This window comes from Somniosus microcephalus, chromosome 2, assembly GCF_052327205.1.
Source record: "Somniosus microcephalus isolate GS21.2 chromosome 2, FLI_Smic_1.0, whole genome shotgun sequence".
In the NCBI taxonomy this organism is placed as follows: Eukaryota; Metazoa; Chordata; class Chondrichthyes; order Squaliformes; family Somniosidae; genus Somniosus; species Somniosus microcephalus.
The window spans coordinates 78,175,239-78,193,166 of record NC_140988.1 but is presented as its reverse complement, the minus strand read 5'-3'; the positions used below and the strand labels follow the sequence as shown (position 1 = coordinate 78,193,166).

The following is a 17,928-nucleotide window of genomic DNA, read 5'->3' as shown; positions in this document are numbered from 1 at the left end:
AACCTTACTCCTTTTTCAGAAATAAGCTGAATTCCCTTTTCTGCTTATGTTCATCATACATTGTGAAGAGCTGAGAGTATGGGGCACGGTCACTCAAAACAGAAATACACAGCTTTGTTATGGCTTATAGTCCAAAGGTATAGTCTATTGACAAGGGCAGACGCCGATGAAGTCCAACATTGCCTTCAGTGTGCCAGTGCAGCCTTCGGTCGCCTGAGGAAGAGTGTTTGAAGACCAGGACCTCAAACCCAGCGCCAAGCTCATGGTCTACAGAGCAGCAGTGAATCCCACCCTCCTGTATGCTTCAGAGACATGGACCATGTACAGCAGGCACCTCAAAGCACTGGAGAGGTACCACCAACGCTGCCTCCGCAAGATCCTGCAAATCCATTGGCAGGATAGGCACACCAACGTCAGTGTTCTCGCTCAGGCCAACATCCCCAACATCGAAACTTTGACCATGCTTGATCAGCTCCGATGAATGGGCCACATTGTCCGCATGCCCGATACGAGACTCCCAAAACAAGCGCTCTACTCGGAGCTCCAACACGGCAAGAGAGCCCCAATTGGGCAGAGGAAATGCTTCAAGGACACCCTCAAAGCCTCCTTGAAAAAGTGCAACATCCCCACCGACACCTGGGAATCACTGGCCCAAGACCGCACAAGGTGAAGGAGAAGCATCCAGGAAGGCGCCAGGAGCAAGCAGAAGCCAAGCGCAAACAGCGGAAGGAGCGCACGTCATCCAACCCAAGCACCCCACCCACCCGCCCCTTCAACCACCGTCTGCTCCACCTGTGACAGAGACTGTAGGTCCCGCATCGGACTCATCAGTCACCTGAGAACTAATTTTTAGTGTGGAAGCAAGTCATCCTCGGTTCCGAGGGACTACCTAAGAAGAAGAGAAGTCTATTGAATATTGGCTGGGAGATTTTGAGCTTTCTGTGCCTAATACAAGAGTTAGATAGGTGAATTTGTAAAATCTATATCGTATATATTTAAAAAAAATAAACACTAATTCAAATCAGTAATTTGTAAAAATTTGAAAACAAATAAAGTAAGATAACTACAATATCCTCATGGTGTAGAACAAGTTTTTAATTATAAAAACAATGCAAATATGATCATTTCAGTATCTTGTGGTAACATTTATGTTTTCTCTGTGCATACATTCAATCATATAAACACCACCATTTAACTTTATGTTGGCAATAAAAAGACAAAACTGCAAATGTTGGAAAATAGAAAACCCTTCAGCAGAGCTCAGGAAGAGCTCACATCCAAACCATTAGCTCATCTTTCTTTTTTTTTGTGATGCTGCGTACTTCTAGCACTTTGTTTTAATTTGTATACTTTTCTTCACACATTTAGGGGGAGAAATTCGATAGTGCCCCGTTTGGGGCGCTAACTTTTGAAATCTTGAAAAATTATCACCAGGCGCTAATGATTGTGAGCTTCCAGTAAATTAGCTGTTCGTGCTCCAGGAAGGAAGTGGAGTGCTAAATCAAGCGCTACCACTTCCCTTGGAGCGCTAAAGCCGGCAAGAGGGGTGGCAGCGGTGCAGCGCTGCCCAATGTTGAGGGTAGCGCTGCTGGGAACGGAGGCTCCTTCCCTCCCTTAAAGGGAAGGGCCATCGCTGCAGGCTCTGCATTGAATCGAGGTTCCTCGTCGCCGACAGCAGCAGCAATCTGACATGATCAGCCTCAAGCACTCTAGCATAGAGTGCAGTGCTGATCGATCGTGGCCGAAGAAAATGCTGAAAAATGGACGTAAGGTATTAAGAAATTTGCTTTCTTTCACGCAACCATGATTACCTTTAAATACCGCTCCCCAAGTGGCTGGCCTCCCTGACAGCACCGCAATGCTGTCAAACACTGTCAAATCATCTGTCAAACAAGTGTGGTGCATATGCCTTTAAGAAAACCGGCAGATGAAGCATCATCAATTGACGTCATCTGACACCGGCTTTCCCTTAATTGTCCGGCAAGCCCGCAGGGCGGGCTTAACAAGACCAATCAGGGCAAAATAGCGTCTGTTCATCAGACGTTGCTGGGGGCAGGACTAGAACCCGGAAGGCAGCAGTCCCGCTCCCAACGCGTCTCGGTGAGTAAAATCCAGCCCATAATCTCTGACTGGCTAATGTCCAGTTCAAAATCCAGTTTCTTAATAATGATGGACTTAATCCCACTTTATAGTTTCGGTCACCCCACTTGCCTGTCCCTGTGTGTTTCCACTCAGTTCAGGTCGACATGACCCATCTGAAAGTGATGTCTCAAGATTTGTATAAGAGCTGCCCCAAATTGATTTGTAAGTTGTGAAGTAAGTTGTGAAGCCTAATCCAATTGCTGACTTTTGATTGTAGTTGGAATCGACAGTAGATTTGAGTCAGGATTTCCTCTGTGTGCTATGTGCAGCAAAATATTAAACATATTAGGGCCATACTGCTGGTGGGACCCTCATAATATCAGAAATGTGGGTGCTGCCCACCATTTTCTGACCAGTAAAATGAATGGTTAATAAATCTTGAGCACAGCACATCTGAACTTCTGATTTATGCTGCTAGTGAGTGAGGCTCCCACCAGCAGCGTAGATTCAAAGTCACCCCATTCTTAAGTGGGTTTTGCTGACAGAGGAAATGGTGGCTAGATTAAGCTCAAAGCAAAAATTGCCTTTGTTGCTCTGGTAAAATCCAAAAGGAAGATGTGGATGTTTTTATCTGGAGTAAATAAATCTCACTGTGTGCACTTATTCAGTTCCTCTAATTTAAACAGAGTACATATGAATGTCTGCTCATGCAACAGGAAGAGAAACAATATCTTGAGACAGAAAATAATCACATTATTAACTCTCAAAATATTCTTAAAACATTCTTAAAAGATCACTTGCCACAAAAATCACCTAAAATTGTCCCTCATTTATTCAATTAGAATGATTAGCACATTAATAATAACAATAACACTTCTTTATAATGCTTTTAACATTAAAAAAACACTGCAAGCCGCTTCACAGGAGCATAATCAGACAAAAATCGATGCTAAGCCACATAAGGAGATATTAAGAAGGGCGACTATAAGTTTGGTTAAAGAGCTAGGTGTTAAGGAGGGTCATAAAAATGGAGATAGATGTGAAGAGGTTTAGGGAGGGAACTCTAGAGCTTAGGTCCTAGACAGCTAAAGGCACGGCCTCTAATGGTGGGGTGGAAGGACTGGGGGACACACAAGAGGCCAGAGTCGGAGGAACACAGTGTTCTCGGAGGGTTGCAGGGCTCGAGGTTACAGAGATAGGGAGGGGTGAGGCCTTGAAGGGATTTAAGCACAGCCCAATTTCACCAAAAGACAGTGGGATTTAGAGATCAGTGTTGTGTGAAGTAAACAAAAAATGAACTTGCATTTATATAGCAACTCTCAATAGTCTCAGGACATCCATGGATACTTCACAGGCAATTTGCGCATAGCAAGGTCCTTTAAACGACAATGACCAGATAATCTGTTTCAGTGGTGTTGATTGACAGATAAATGCTGAGCAGGACACAGGAAGAACTCAAGGCAGTGCAGTACCCCTTCAATACTGTACTGATTTGTCTTCCTAGATTATGTGCTCAATACTCTTGAGTGGGGCTTGAACCCACGACCTCTTACACAGAGGTGAGAGTGCTGCCAAAGAGCCAAAACTGACACAATTAAAACTAAGTTTTTTTTTAAAAGGAAAAAGTAATTAATCACTTCCTGGTGTCTTTGTTTAGTCTGTTATTGAATTAAATATTTAATGGGCTATGCTACAAAGTTTTGTTAATTGGGAATTATTATCTGCAGTTTACGGTAATTCTGTTCCCAAACATAACACCTCTTGGCAGTATGACAATCAATCAGGACAACTGTACTAAGCTCAACAAACATTTAGCAATTAACAAATAATTACAGAATAATAAAAGGAGTTAATCAAAAATTCTTTAACCTCGTGGCTGACATCTCAAGGCTGCTGTAACAACAGTTGTTCCAACGCACTGCACACTGGCTCGAGACTCTGTGTATGTCAAAAGTAGTACTTTGATCCAAACTATTCCAATTTTGGAGCACAGCAAACACCTTCACGATGAGGCCATCTTCTGGTTCGTTTTCTGTAACTGCATTAGTCACACTTTGGAAAAGGCAGTTGTTAATGCTCCTGCTGATATAGTACAGAAGGCTATGCCAAGAATAAGATAGTTCCTCAGTCCCTGTGGGGAGAAAAAATTTGTGAACAGCTGATTCCTATCAGATGCGCTGCCACTGTCAGAAGTGCCTTTTGTCGCACTAAATGGTCAAGAAAGTATAAATCACTTATAACTTAAGTTCATCACCAAATCTAATGGGATAGAAAACAATGGGGGGAAAATTGGGTAGTGCCACTTTTGGGGCGCTAACGTCGCCGGGGCGTTAATTTTAGCATCCCGAAAAAGTTAGCACCCCTCCGCTGGAAATTCAGGGAGCACTGCACCTCCTTCTTGGGGCGCTACTACTGAAGATCGCGGTGCTACCCGCAACAGCGTCACATAGCATCTACTGCCACGTCATTGCAGGCCTCCTCCCCTGATTAAAGGGGAGGGGCCTAGTGCTGCGCACACCAAGGTCCTGCTAGACCACCAGGGAGTGGGATGCCATGAAAACAGCCCAGCACTCAAGAGGAGTGCCGGGCTGAGCGATCGTGGCCGGGACCCTGAAAAAAAGAGGGAACGGGAGCAGGTGCTGGCAGTCGGCCAAAAAAAAAGGCAGCCCGACACCTGCCCCTTTAACAACCGCCGCTGCAAAAACGCCACCCTGACCCTTTCAGACATATTGTCCGGCGATAGGTCATGAGGCGGAAGGGAAGTTTGTGGCCGGGGCGCAAGCAGGGCGCTGCGCGCAGTGATGACGTCATTGCCAGCAGTGCAGTGCCGCGGGGTGCTACTGGCTACTGCTGCCACTAACCTCCCACTGAATTTCGCAGGAGGTGTTAGTGGCACTGTGCCCGGGCGCTAGGGGATTTGCGCCCCGTTAGCGCCAGGGTGCTAATGAGAGGCACAAATTAACCCAATATGGAGAATGTCAGAGGTCAACCTGAATCCTTCCACTTTATGGTGCAGTGCTAATACAAATAGACTGTTGTGTCATTTTTTTTTAAAGTGCATTTTTTTTAATTAGAGATGACTTTCATGGAAAATCAATTAGCAAACCATACTTTTAGATAGGGAGGTAAAAAAAACATTAAAAAAAAAAAAATACTTGCATGTTTGTAAATAAACAAAAAAAAAACTTTTTTGTTAAGACAGTCCTGACCTGAAGTATCTAGTCAGGTTCAAAATATGCGTAAACCAGAATGTATTTAAGAAGTACATCAGCAGCACTGTGAGAACTGTTATTTTTTCCAATCATTAATCAAGTGGATTAATGGGTATTACATGACTGAACATTCAACATTTTTATGGATCACATGAAGCACAGACTGTTGGTGATTCATGCAATTGATTATTCAATTCAATTAAGTTATCAAAGAAAGAACTTGCATTTATATAGCGCCTTTCATAACCATGGGATGTTCCAAAGCACTTCACCGCCAATTAAGTACTTTTGAAGTGATTGTTATAATGTCAGGAAATGTAGCAGGCAATTTGCGTACAGCGTGGTCCCACAAATGCAATGAAATAAATGAGGGTTAAATAAAGACACTGGGAGAACTCCCCTACGCTTCTTCAAATAGTGCCGTGTCCACCTGAGACAGCAGATGGGGGAAGGGGGGCTCAGTTTAACATCTCATCCGAAAGGCGGCACCTTTGACAGTGCAGCTCTCCCTCAGTAATGCGCTGAAATGTCAGCTGAGATTACGTGCTCAAATCTCTGGATTGGCTTGAACCCAGAACCTTCTGACTCAGGAACGCATACTGCTCCTGAGCCAAGGCTGACAAAGTAGAAAGGACTAACTGTGGGTAGGGAAGTCATGTGGTCAGCCTGGGATAAAGTTGATTCAATTGCAGAAAGAATGCTCATTAAAGTTTAAACACTTACTTTTATTTCTTTGAACATAAGCACTCCCCATAAAGCAGCAATGAAGCCTGGTACCTGAAAAAAGAAGCTTCATTTATACATTGGTAGACTGGAAAATGTTTTCCATTTGAATAAAAAGTCCATTTTGTTTGGAAAATGAAACTGTACTTAAAATAGTACACAACTCTTGAAAGCTAATATGGAATCTTAAAAATGTTAGTGAGATACAAGACTGCTCTTTTGCCTCCATCACAATTTAAATCTATTTAGGTGCAGTTATTAACTGAGTAATGAGGGGCACAGTGGCATAGTGGTTAGCACTGTTGCCTCACAGCGCCAGGGACCCGGGTTCAAATCTGGCTTCGGGCGACTGTCTGTGTGGAGTTTGCACATTCTCCCCGTGTCTGCGTGGGTTTCCTCCGGGTGCTCCGGTTTCCTCCCACAGTCCAAAGATGTGCAGGTTAGGTTGATTTGGCTATGATAAATTGACCCTTAGTGTTAGGGGATTAAATACGTGGGGTTACGGGGATAGGGTGGGATATGTGTCGGTGCAGGCTCGATGGGCCGAAATGGCCTCTATCTGCACTGTAGATTCTGTGATTCTGTGATTCTGTGAAAAGTTAGGTTGCCTTTCAGTCTCAGCATCTAAGCAAACAGCTGAAAAAAATGATTTCAATAGAGCACATCTGCAAAGCAAAACCATTTCATATTTTCTTAATGTCAATTTGCCAAAGGCTATTCTAATAAATTTTCTGCTGCATTAAGTTTTAACTCTTACAGTAAAAAAGCAGGAATGTACAGGACCAAGAAAAACACTGTGCCAGTACTGAGATCCTCAGTTACAATACAGTATATCAAATATTTTTACATAGTTGCAAAATCTATCGAGATGTTTAGTTATATCAGCTATAAGTGTGAATACACAAAATTTATATCACATACACAGAAATGAAATACCACATTAGTACCATTGGTTAATAACCACTGCTAAAAGTAAGTTAAACATATATGTCATTAACCCTATTTGTTTTGAAAATTATTCAGACGTTTGCACAGTAAGTCTAATCCCTCATTATTATACACAGCTCTCCAACAGAACATGTAGGGCCTGAAAATCCACAAGCTTCTGGCGCTCTCCTGTCATAAATCATGCAGCAGTAGGCCCACGAATTAGGTCAGAACCGAGTCCTGGCCTGGGATGGTATATTCAATGTTTGGTGCAGAAACTCCGTCAGTCGCAAAAAGAGTTACCTGCATCATCAGAGGAGGCTTCGTTAGGACAAGGGGGATTCCCAGGCTGCAAGTTTCCTTGGCCCTGGCCTAGGTTCTATCAGGCAGCCAGTAAGTTAGATGAAACAAGCCTCCTGGCCAGTGGCTCTGGGGCCCACTTGGAAGTTGAAGCAAGACCCACCCCACCTTGACTTCAGGCCTCATCAGCCTTTTGAAATCACCATGTCTGGTAGGAGCTTGTGTAACTGCCCTAAGCGGCTGAGTTACACCACTTCCCCTGCTGCTCCCTGCTATGGCGATTGCCCGAGAAGTATCCATAGTATTGTGGACGCCTATGAGGATTGTTTAAACTAGGGAACCTCTATCTGATCCTGGATATTCTGCTGGGGTCAGTGGCCGAGGTTAGGCCAGGATCAAAGGCCATGGCAGCTTGGTCAAAGAGGTAGTTTTTAAGGAACATCTTAAAGAAGGAGAGAGAGGTAGAGAGGTGGAGAGGTTTTGGGAGGGAAATCCAGAGCTTAGGGCCTTGGCAGCTGAAAGCACGGCTGCCAATGGTAGAGTGATGAAAATTGGGGATGTGCATGAGGCCAGAATTGGAGGGCGCAGACATCTCGAAGGCTTATAGGGCTGGAGGAGGGTACAGAGATAGGGAGGGACGAGACCATTGAGGGGTTTGAAAACAAGGATGAGAATTTTAAAACTGAGGCTTAGTCAGACCAGTGAGCCAGTGAAGGTCAGTAAGCACAGGGGTGATGGGTGAACGAGATTTGGAGGGAGTTAAGATATGGGCAGCAGAGTTTTGGATGAACACAAGTTTATGTAGGGTGGAAGCTGGGAGGCCAGCCAAGAGAGCATTGGAATAGTCAAGTCTGGAGGTAATAAAGGCATGGATAAGGGTTTCAGCAGCAGATTGGGTCGGAGTCGGGCGATGTTATGGAGGTGGAAGTAGGCAGTCTTGGTGATGGAGCGGATGCAGTGCTGTAAGAAGTTCAATGACTTCACACAAGTAGGCAAATTCAGTGAATGCATCTTCAAATGGCATATCCTACCAACTGCACCACTAGCCTCAACCACTGCTCAATACACTGCACCCCAATCACTCACCTACCAATAATGTCTATCAATCAGGATTCATAGCTAACATTCATTGCTTCACCTCAATCTTACACACTTAGCATTGCTGCAAGCCTCACACCCACATCATCAGCTATTCAACAGTCACATAATACAAACAGTTTGCACGACACTCAATGCCACACTTCCCTCTCTCTTGCAGGACAAGGTGATGCAGAACCAGAGCTGCAGGAGCTAATGGCAGGGGACAGGCACTCTTCCATCTCCTAAGCTCCATGGAGGATACAGTGCTAGCCATTATTGGGATGGCCATTGCTGAGGCCTTGGCCAGTGGCAGGGCTGAAATCATAGAAGATGACGGCATCCTCATACCTAATCCTCTTTCTCTCATCCCACAATCTCTTCTGATTTATAAGCTGCAGATGGTGTAAGCATGTACCATCTGCTTACCCACCCCCTCCACTCACCATGTGCCTTTCTCCTTTCAGGTACCCAAGAACTGTAACCTGGCCAGGCAGTGGTGGAAGAGCAGGAAGATAGTGAAGATGAAGACACACTGTCACTCAATTTTACACTCGCAGCCACCAGCTCAGATACGGACACTGCGCGTAATTTACAGGATAGCTTAGAAGCGTGATCTGCACGTGGTGAGACTCCGGCCATGAGTGGCCTGCAGCCAGGGCAGAGGGCAAGGATAGTGCAGGTGCCAGCTCACCGAAGGGGGAGGTCGCACACATATTATGCTGCAGAGGACTCAGATGAGCACTTCGATGGGACAAGCTACAGAACAAGGCTGATGGGTATGCACAATGAGGCAGCAGCGGAGGCGGCGGCAGTACAGACCTGCGAGGGACGAGGCGACCGAGGCGGGATAAAAGCGCCAGAGTTCAGGTGAGGCGTACCAGTCTCCAGTCTCCGAGCTCAGAGGGAGGGAAAGAAGTAAAAAGTAATTGAAGTGTGACGTCACCAGAAAGCAGGTAGGTGATTGGTTGGTGAGTATTTCTCTTTTTAAACTTTAATTCTGTGGTTTATAGTTACTAAGGTCTCTCTGGTGTAACGGGGACTGTTGGTAAACCATTTAACTGTAGTGTAATTGGTGGGATTGATTGATTCAATTTAATTTCAATTAATTAAAGGGTAAGTCATGGCAGGACAGCTCCTGCTCCTCCTGCACTATGTGGGAACTCAGGGACACTTCCTGTGTCCCTGACAACTACGTGTGCAGGAAGTGTATCCAGCTGCAGCTACTGGCAGACCGCACTGCGGTACTGGAGCTGCGATTGGATGCATACTGGAGCGTTCACGATGCTGAGAACATCGTGAATAGCATGTTTAGCGAGTTGGACACACCGCAGGTAGAGGTTGGACAGGCAGGAAGGGAACGGGTGACCAACAGGCAGGGTACTAGGCGCAGGCAGGTAGTGCAAGGGTCCCCTGTGGACATCCCCCTCTCAAACAGATATACCACTTTGAGTACAGTTGGGGGGGATGGCTTATCAGAGGAAGGCAGCAGCAGCCAACTTCCTGGCACCAGGGGTGGCTCTGCTGCACAGGACGGGAGGAAAAAGAGGGGTAGAGCTATAGTAATTGGGGATTCTATTGTAAGGGGAATAGATAGGCGTTTCTGCGGCCGCAAACGAGACTCCAGGATGGTATGTTGCCTCCCTGGTGCAAGGGTCAAGGATGTCTCAGAGCGGCTGCAGAACATTTTGGAAGGGGAGGGTGAACAGCCAGTTGTCGTGGTGCATATAGGTACCAACGATATAGGTAAAAACCGGGATGAGGTCCTAAAAGCTGAATATAGGGAGTTAGGAGGTAAATTAAAAAGTAGGACCTCAAAGGTAGTATTCTCAGGATTGCTACCAGTGCCACGTGCTAGTCAGAGTAGAAATAGAAGGGTATTTCAGCTGAATACGTGGCTAGATGAATGGTGAAAGGGGGAGGGATTCAAATTTCTGGGACATTGGAACCGGTTCTGGGGGAGGTGGAACCAGTTCAAACCAGACGGTTTGCACCTGGGCAGGGCTGGAACCGATGTCCTAGGGGGAGTGTTTGCCAGTGCTCTGGGGGAGGGTTTAAACTAAGATGGCAGGGGGTTGGGAACCTGAGCAGGGGGACAGAGGAAAGGGAAACAAGGATAAAAGCAAAAGAAAGGAGAAAAACAAAAGTGGCAGTCAGAGAAATCAACGGTTTAAATCAAACATGGCCACAGTAAATAATAATTCTAATAGGTCTAAGGGCATTAAAAAAATCAGCCTGAAGGCTTTGTGTCTTAATGCGAGGAGCATTCGTAATAAGGTGGATGAATTGGCTGCGCAAATAGAGGTAAACGAATATGATTTGGTTGGGATTACGGAAACGTGGCTCAAGGATGGCCAAGGCTGGGAACTCAACATCCAGGGGTATTCGATATTCAGGAAAGATAGACAAAAAGGAAAGGGAGGTGGGGTAGCATTACTGGTTAAAGAAGGGATTACCACAATTTTAAGGAAAGATATTAGCTCTGATGATGTGGAATCTGTATGGGTAGAATTGAGAAATACGAAGGGGTCGAAAACGTTAGTGGGAGTGGTATATAGACCTCCAAACAGTAAGGCGGAGGTGGGGGATGGCATTAAAAGGGAAATTAAAGAAGCGTGCAATAAGGGCACAGCAGTCATCATGGGTGACTGTTGCCTCACAGGTTCGAATCCGGCCTCGGGTGACTGTCTGTGTGGAGTTTGCACATTCTCCCCGTGTTTGCGTGGGTTTCCTCCGGGTGCTCCGGTTTCCTCCCACAGTCCAAAGATGTGCAGGTTAGGTTGATTGGCTTTGATAAATTGACCCTTAGTGTTAGGGGGATTAAATATGTGGGGTTGCGGGGATAGGGTGGGATGTGTGTTGGTGTAGGGGTTGCGGGGATCGGGTGGGATGTGTGTCGGTGCGGGCTCGATGGGCCGAGGTGGCCTCTATCTGCACTGTGGGGTTTCTGTGATTCTGTGATAGATTGGGCTAACCAAATTAGTAACAATACTGTGGAGGAGGAATTCCTGGAGTGTTTACGGGATGGTTTCCTGGACCAATATGTCGAGGAACCAACCAGAGATCAGGCCATCTTAGACTGGGTATTATGTAACGAGAAAGGATTAATTAGCAATCTTGTTGTACGAGGCCCCTTGGGTCAGAGCGATCATAATATGATCGAATTCTTCATTAAGATGGAGAATGAAGTAGTAGACTCAGAGACCAGGGTCCTAAATTTAAATAAAGGAAACTACGATGGTCTGAGGCGTGAGTTGGGTAGGATTGATTGGGGAATGTCACTCAAAGGGTTGACGGTGGATAGGCAATGGCAAACATTCAAAGACTGCATGGATGAACTACAGAAAATGTTCATCCCAGTTTGGCACAAAAATAAAACAAAAAAGGTGACTCAACCGTGGCTAACAAGGGAAATTAGGGATAGCATAAGATCCAAGAAGAGGACATATAAATTGGCCAGAAAAAGCAATAATCCTGAGGATTGGGAGCAATTTAGGATTCAACACAGGAGGACAAAGGGATTAATTAAGAAAGGGAAAATAGAATATGAGAGTAAGCTTGCAGGGAACATAAAAACTGACTGTAAAAGCTTTAATAGATATGTGAAGACAAAAAGATTGGTGAAGTCAAGCGTAGGTCCCTTGCAGTCAGAATCAGGGGAATTTATAATGGGGAACAAAGAAATGGCAGACCAACTAAATACATATTTTGGTTCTGTCTTCACAAAGGAGGACACAAATAACCTCCCAGAGATGTCGGGGAACATAGGGTCTGATGAAAGGGAGGAACTGAAAGAAATCAGTATTTGTAGGGAAATGGTGTTAGGGAAATTGATGGGATTGAAGGCCGATAAATCCCCAGGGCCTGATAATCTACATCCTAGGGTACTTAAGGAAGTGGCCCTAGAAATAGTAGATGCGTTGCTGATCATCTTCCAACATTTGATGGAATCTGGAACAGTACCCATGGATTGGAGGGTAGCCAATGTTACCCCACTATTCAAAAAAGGTGGTAGAGAGAAAATGGGGAATTACAGACCGGTAAGCCTGACATCGGTAGTGGGGAAAATGCTAGAGTGCATTATAAAAGATGTAATAGCAGAGCACTTGAAAAACAGTGACAGGATCGGACAAAGTCAACATGGATTCACAAAAGGTAAATCGTGCTTGACTAATCTACTGGAATTTTTTGAGGATGTAACTGGTAAAATAGATAAGGGAGAACCAGTGAATGTGGTGTATCTGGACTTTCAGAAAGCCTTTGATAAGGTCCCGCATAAGAGATTAGCGTGTAAAGTTAAGGCACATGGGATTGGGGGCAAGGTATTGACTTGGATAGAGAACTGGTTGGCAGACAGAAAGCAAAGAGTTGGAATAAACGGGTCTTTTTCCGAGTGGCAGGCTGTGGCTAGTGGGGTACCGCAGGGATCAGTTCTTGGACCCCAGCTATTCACAATATATATTAATGATCTAGGCAAGGGAACTAGATGTAATATCTCCAAATTTGCAGACAACACAAAGCTGGGTGGGCGTGTGTGCTGTGAGGAGGATGTCGAGAAACTCCAGGATGATTTGGACATGTTGGGTGATTGGGCAGAAACATGGCAGATGCAATATAACGTGGATAAATGTGAGGTTGTCCACTTTGGTGGCAAAAACAGGAAGGCAGATTATTATCTAAATGGCAATAGATTGGGAGAAGGGGAAGTGCAACGAGACCTGGGTGTCTTTGTGCACCAGTCGCTGAAGGTAAGCATACAGGTGCAGCAGGTGGTTAAGAAGGCGAATGGTATGTTGGCCTTCGTAGCGAGAGGGTTTGAGTACAGGAACAAGGATGTCTTGCTGCAGTTGTACAGGGCCTTGGTGAGACCACATCTTGGAGTATTGTGTGCAGTTTTGGTCACCTTATCTGAGGAAGGATGTTCTTGCCATGGAAGGAGTTCAGCGAAGATTCACCAGGCTGATACCTGGGTTGGCAGGAATGACGTATGAGGAGCGATTGGGTCAATTGGGCTTGTACTCGCTGGAGTTTAGAAGAATGAGAGGTGATCTCATTGAAACTTATAAAATTCTGACAGGTCTGGACAGACTAGATGCAGGAAGGATGTTCCTGATGGTTGGGGAGTCCAGAACCAGGGGACACAGTCTAAGGATAAAGGGTAGGCCATTTAGGACAGAAATTAGGAGGAATTTCTTCACCCAGAGAGTGGTGAACCTGTGGAACTCTCTACCACAGAAGACGGTGGAGGCCAGTTCATTAAATATATTCAAGAAGGAGTTGGATATATTTCTTAAGGCTAAAGGGATCAAGGGGTATGGGGAGAAAGCAGGGACCGGGTACTGAATTTGGATGATCAGCCATGGTTGCATTGAATGGCGGAGCAGGCTCAAGGGGCCGAATGGCCCACTCCTGCTCCTATCTTTTATGTTTCAATGAAATGCTTGATGCATTGAGAAGCCTGCCAGAAAGCCTGTGTGCAATGTCAAGGAGCATGGAGGGGTCTGGCACCAACTTGGCACAGGGCTTTGCGCAGAGCTTGGAGCCCATCATTTCCAGCATGGAAATGATGGGCAACTCTATTAGCACACTTGAAGACTCACCCATGATGCAGCGTCTGATGACCTATGTCTCAGCTTCCATTGCAGCACAAGCAGCAGCCACCCAAATTTCGAGTGCTGCAGTGGAAGCTCAGACTGCTGCCATCATGGCTATGGATTACAGTGTTCAAAGGGGCTTCCCGGGTGTGACAACAGTCCAGCAATCTGTTCTCCAACATATTAATAGGAATGCTGAGGTGCCGCCCTGGAGGAGTGGCAGTAGCTCCATGGAGCATGAACCTGCCGTCCTCTCTCAGGATGACAGCATTTGTCTTCCCACCACTGCCACTCTCTCTGCCAGTGCCCTTGCTGTTGCCTATCAGCCAGCCCAGACTGCTGCTGCCCATGCAGAGATGGCGCAGTCCGCAGCTGGGCCTTCTAGGTCGTCCTCCAAGGCCATCTGCAGTCTCCCCCACTGAAAATCAGCAGCCTTCCACCAGCCATGCTGCAGCCACTGGGGTAGCACTGCGTAGGAGCACTAGGAAAGGCAAAGGCACACAGAAGACAGGCACTAAGGGAATGCACAAGTGATTGGTTTACGTTTGTATGCAATATGGTATGATTTGATTTATAAATTTGATTTCAAATGTTTATTTTGTGAGGGCCTTTATTTTTGCACTGTGGCATGCGGACGCTGTGATGGTCAGTGACAGAGAGAAGGTAAAGTGTGGGACTGTGGGTGAATGGGGAATTGGGGATGCGGTTGCTGGTATCACACTCAGATGAGTTCTTCGTGGACAGCCCGGCCAGAAAGGGGCTGTCTAGGTTGCCCTCTCCCTTCCTCTTCCCCCTCCTCCTAAGCTACTCACCTAATAGCTGGTGGCAATCTGCTGTGTCATCTGCATTTGAGCCACCACGGTAAATCAAAGGTGGGATAGTGGGCGACAAGGGCTATCCACTGACCACATGGCTGATGACTCCAGTGCGCAACCCACGCACACATGCGCAGCATGCATACAATGAAAGCCATGCTGCCACACGAAATGCCACAGAGCAAACCATTAGTGTGGTGAAACAACGCTTCCGCTGCCTGGACCGCTCTGGAGGAGCCCTGCAATACTCGGTAGAGCGGGTGTCAAGACTTCTGGTGGTCTGCAGAAGGATGCTGACTTTCAGTGGCGGATGCTGTAGATGGCCTTGGAGGATGACGTTGAGCAGCTCTGGGCCAAGAAGGCCCAGCTTCGGGCTGCACCATCTCACCATGGATGGCAGCAGTCTGGGCTGGTTGGTTGTCAGGCAACAGCAAGAGCACTGGCGGGAGGATGAATGCTGTCATCCTGAGATATTGGCTCTGCCTCAGCAATCCTAGTAATCTGCTGGAGGACAGATTGCTGGACTGCTGAGCCAATCTGCAAGCCCCTTTGAACACTGCTAAGAGGACAGCAGTCTGAGAGCAGTCTGAGCTTGCATGTCAGCAAGTAGACCTTACAAGACAGATGTCTGCGCTTCCACTGCAGCACCCAGACATTGTGCTGCATTGGAAGCTGAGATATCGGTCATCAATGCTGCATCATGGTTGGGTCCACAAGTATGTTGATGGAGGTGGCCATCACTTCCATGCTGGAAAGGATTGGCTCCAAGCTCTCTGTAAAGCCCTGTGCCAAGTTAGTGCTGGACTCCTCTATGCTCCTTGACATTGCACACAGGCTTTCTGGCAGGCCTGCCAATGCACCAAGCATTTCATTGTTCATACCCAGCAGCCTTCTTCTGTCGCCCGCCCTATTGAAGTGCTCATCGGAGTCCTCTGCAGCAGAACACGTGTGCGACGTTGCCCTCTGGCAAGCTGGCACCTGTGCTACTCTTACCCCTCTGCCCTGGCTGCAGGACACTCATGCCCGGTGTCTCATCACGTGCAGATCCTGCCTCTCAGCTTTCCTATAAATTACGCGCAGTGTCAGTATCCGAGCTGGTGGCTGCGAGTGTGAAATCGAGTGACTGTCTTTCTTCATCTTTACTATCTGCCTGCTCTTCAACACTGCTTGGCCAGGTTGCAGTTCTTGAGTATCTAAAAGGAGAAAGGCACAATGGTAGGGTTGCGATGCAGAGAGGGAGGGAAGTAAGAGGTGCATGCTTACACCATCTGCAGCTTTTTGACAATGTGAGATGAGGGGGAAGTGGGATGTGAGAAGGAGATTAGGTATGAGGATACTGTCATCTTTGATGGTTTCAGCTCCGTCGCTGGCCATGGCCCCAGCGACGGCCGTTCCAATGATGACGACCAGCATCTCCTCCATCGGGGTAAGGACCCGTAGCTGTGCCTGTCCGCCGCCGGTTAGCTCCTGCTGCCTCCAGTTATGTGCCAATTTGTCGTGCAATGTGTTTGGGTGATGTGCCTGCTTTGGTTGAATAGCTGGCAGTGTGTGCAAGCTGTGAGATGTGGGTATGAGGCTTGCAGCAGTGCTAAGTGTGTGAAGGTGAGTTGAAGCTATGAATGTGAAGCATGAGTTGTGATTGATAGACATTGAGCAGTGTGTGAGGCTAGTGGTGCAATAGGTGGGATATGGCATTTGAAGATGAACTCACTGACCTTGGCCACTTGTGTGAGGTCATTGAACTTGTTGCAGCACTGCATCCTGGTCCTAGGGGCTTGACTCCTGGCATTGACCGCCTTGGCTAGAGGACCTCTCTCCTCCTCTCCACCTTCTCCACCAAGACCTCCAGTGCAGCATCAGAGAACCTTGAAGCACGCTTTCTCCCCTATTGTGCCATAAATCACTCTTCTTCCTGCTCAGACTCTATTCCACAGACAGTTCTAGTATCATCTCCAGCCACAATGCACTTCCCCTTTAAGAGGTCCAGGCAGGTTTTAAGTAGTGCAGGCTATTTTTAAGTGGTGCTAGCCTCACATAATCTGGAGCCCACTACTGAGTCGTGCAGCCACTCAACGCCGTGGTTAGCGCTGGCTGCACTCAGCAATCATGCAAGTTAGCAGGCAGCACGAAGTTGGAGTGGTGCCTGCATCAGAAGTAACGGGTGCGGGTTAATCGAGCATCGCTATCCACATGCCCATTTTCAGGGGCTATCTAATTTAGCTCCAGAGTGTGTTAAGAGAATGGTTTAAAAAGTAACAGGAAAAAATAGATGTTTTCTGTGGTAACACTGTACTTTGACTGACACAAAACTGTACTTACTGAACAAAAATCAATGAAATAGTTTTCAATGTCTTTAAAAAAGCAACATATCCCCACAATCTTATAGCATACAGACAGCTCTTGATCAACTTACAGCAGTGATTATAGGAAAGCTAACAACCGCACTGAGGAAGTCATTAGCCAGGAACCAGCAACAGTTGGCAATAGCCCACATCACACCTGAAACAAAGCCTAACACAGAAAATAGCATGTTAGATGTTAGCAGTACTGTCTTTATTTTGCAAGATTACTGAAATTCCATTAACTATCCTCTACAGTTACAAATTATATAGAAATATATAGTTCTGAAGGAGAGCCCAGACTGAAAATGAACCTTCCTTTTCTCTCCATGGATGCTGATTGACTTGCTGTGTGTTTCCAACACTTTTTGTTACAAAATTTATACACATATTTTGGTAAGCAGTGCTGTACTTTCAGAGCAGTGCTCTCTAAATGGGACATATCTTACCCAATACACTCACTCTTGAAGTTTAGTTCTTTAATTTAGGTGGGTAATAGAAAATGTGCATCAATAGAAATGAAATTGATTTCCTGCAGTTTATTTCCTTTTTCTTCAATTGACAGCAACACTTGAAATATGTGACAAAACAGCCAGTGCGACTGCACCTCTAGAAGTGAGGCATACTGGGACTCCTGCTGCAGTAGACGCTGACCCCATTCTAAATCCTGGGAATAAGGTTATTGGCCTGTGCCTGTAATGGGGCTGTAGAGGAGAAATGGTAGAACATCGGAGTGGCACATTACTGCCTTAATGGGACAAAGCTTTACTTTCAAAATTGATTTCCGCCTTGCAGGGGAATAATGCTTGGGCACTATGAAGTAATCAATCCCCTCTGGCATTGATTACCTCTCCTTCCA

General features: G+C 46.2%; 1 protein-coding gene across 2 annotated transcripts in view; it reads right to left on the bottom strand.

Annotated features, from left to right (window-relative positions):
- Positions 1-1,074: 1,074 nt before the first annotated feature.
- tmem144b (transmembrane protein 144b) overlaps positions 1,075-17,928 on the bottom strand; it is a 175,608-nt gene continuing 158,754 nt past the window's right edge. The window contains exons 11-13 of one of the 2 annotated variants that reach the window (XM_086010610.1): positions 17,144-17,241; positions 6,018-6,071; positions 3,998-4,213 (exon numbers count right to left, since the gene is read on the bottom strand). In XM_086010610.1, coding sequence (XP_085866736.1) covers positions 4,130-4,213; positions 6,018-6,071; positions 17,144-17,241 — 236 coding nt within the window. In that variant the 3' untranslated portion in view covers positions 3,998-4,129. Of the gene's footprint in view, positions 4,214-6,017; positions 6,072-17,143; positions 17,242-17,928 lie in introns of both variants that reach the window. The other variant, XM_086010601.1, reaches the window with a different exon arrangement.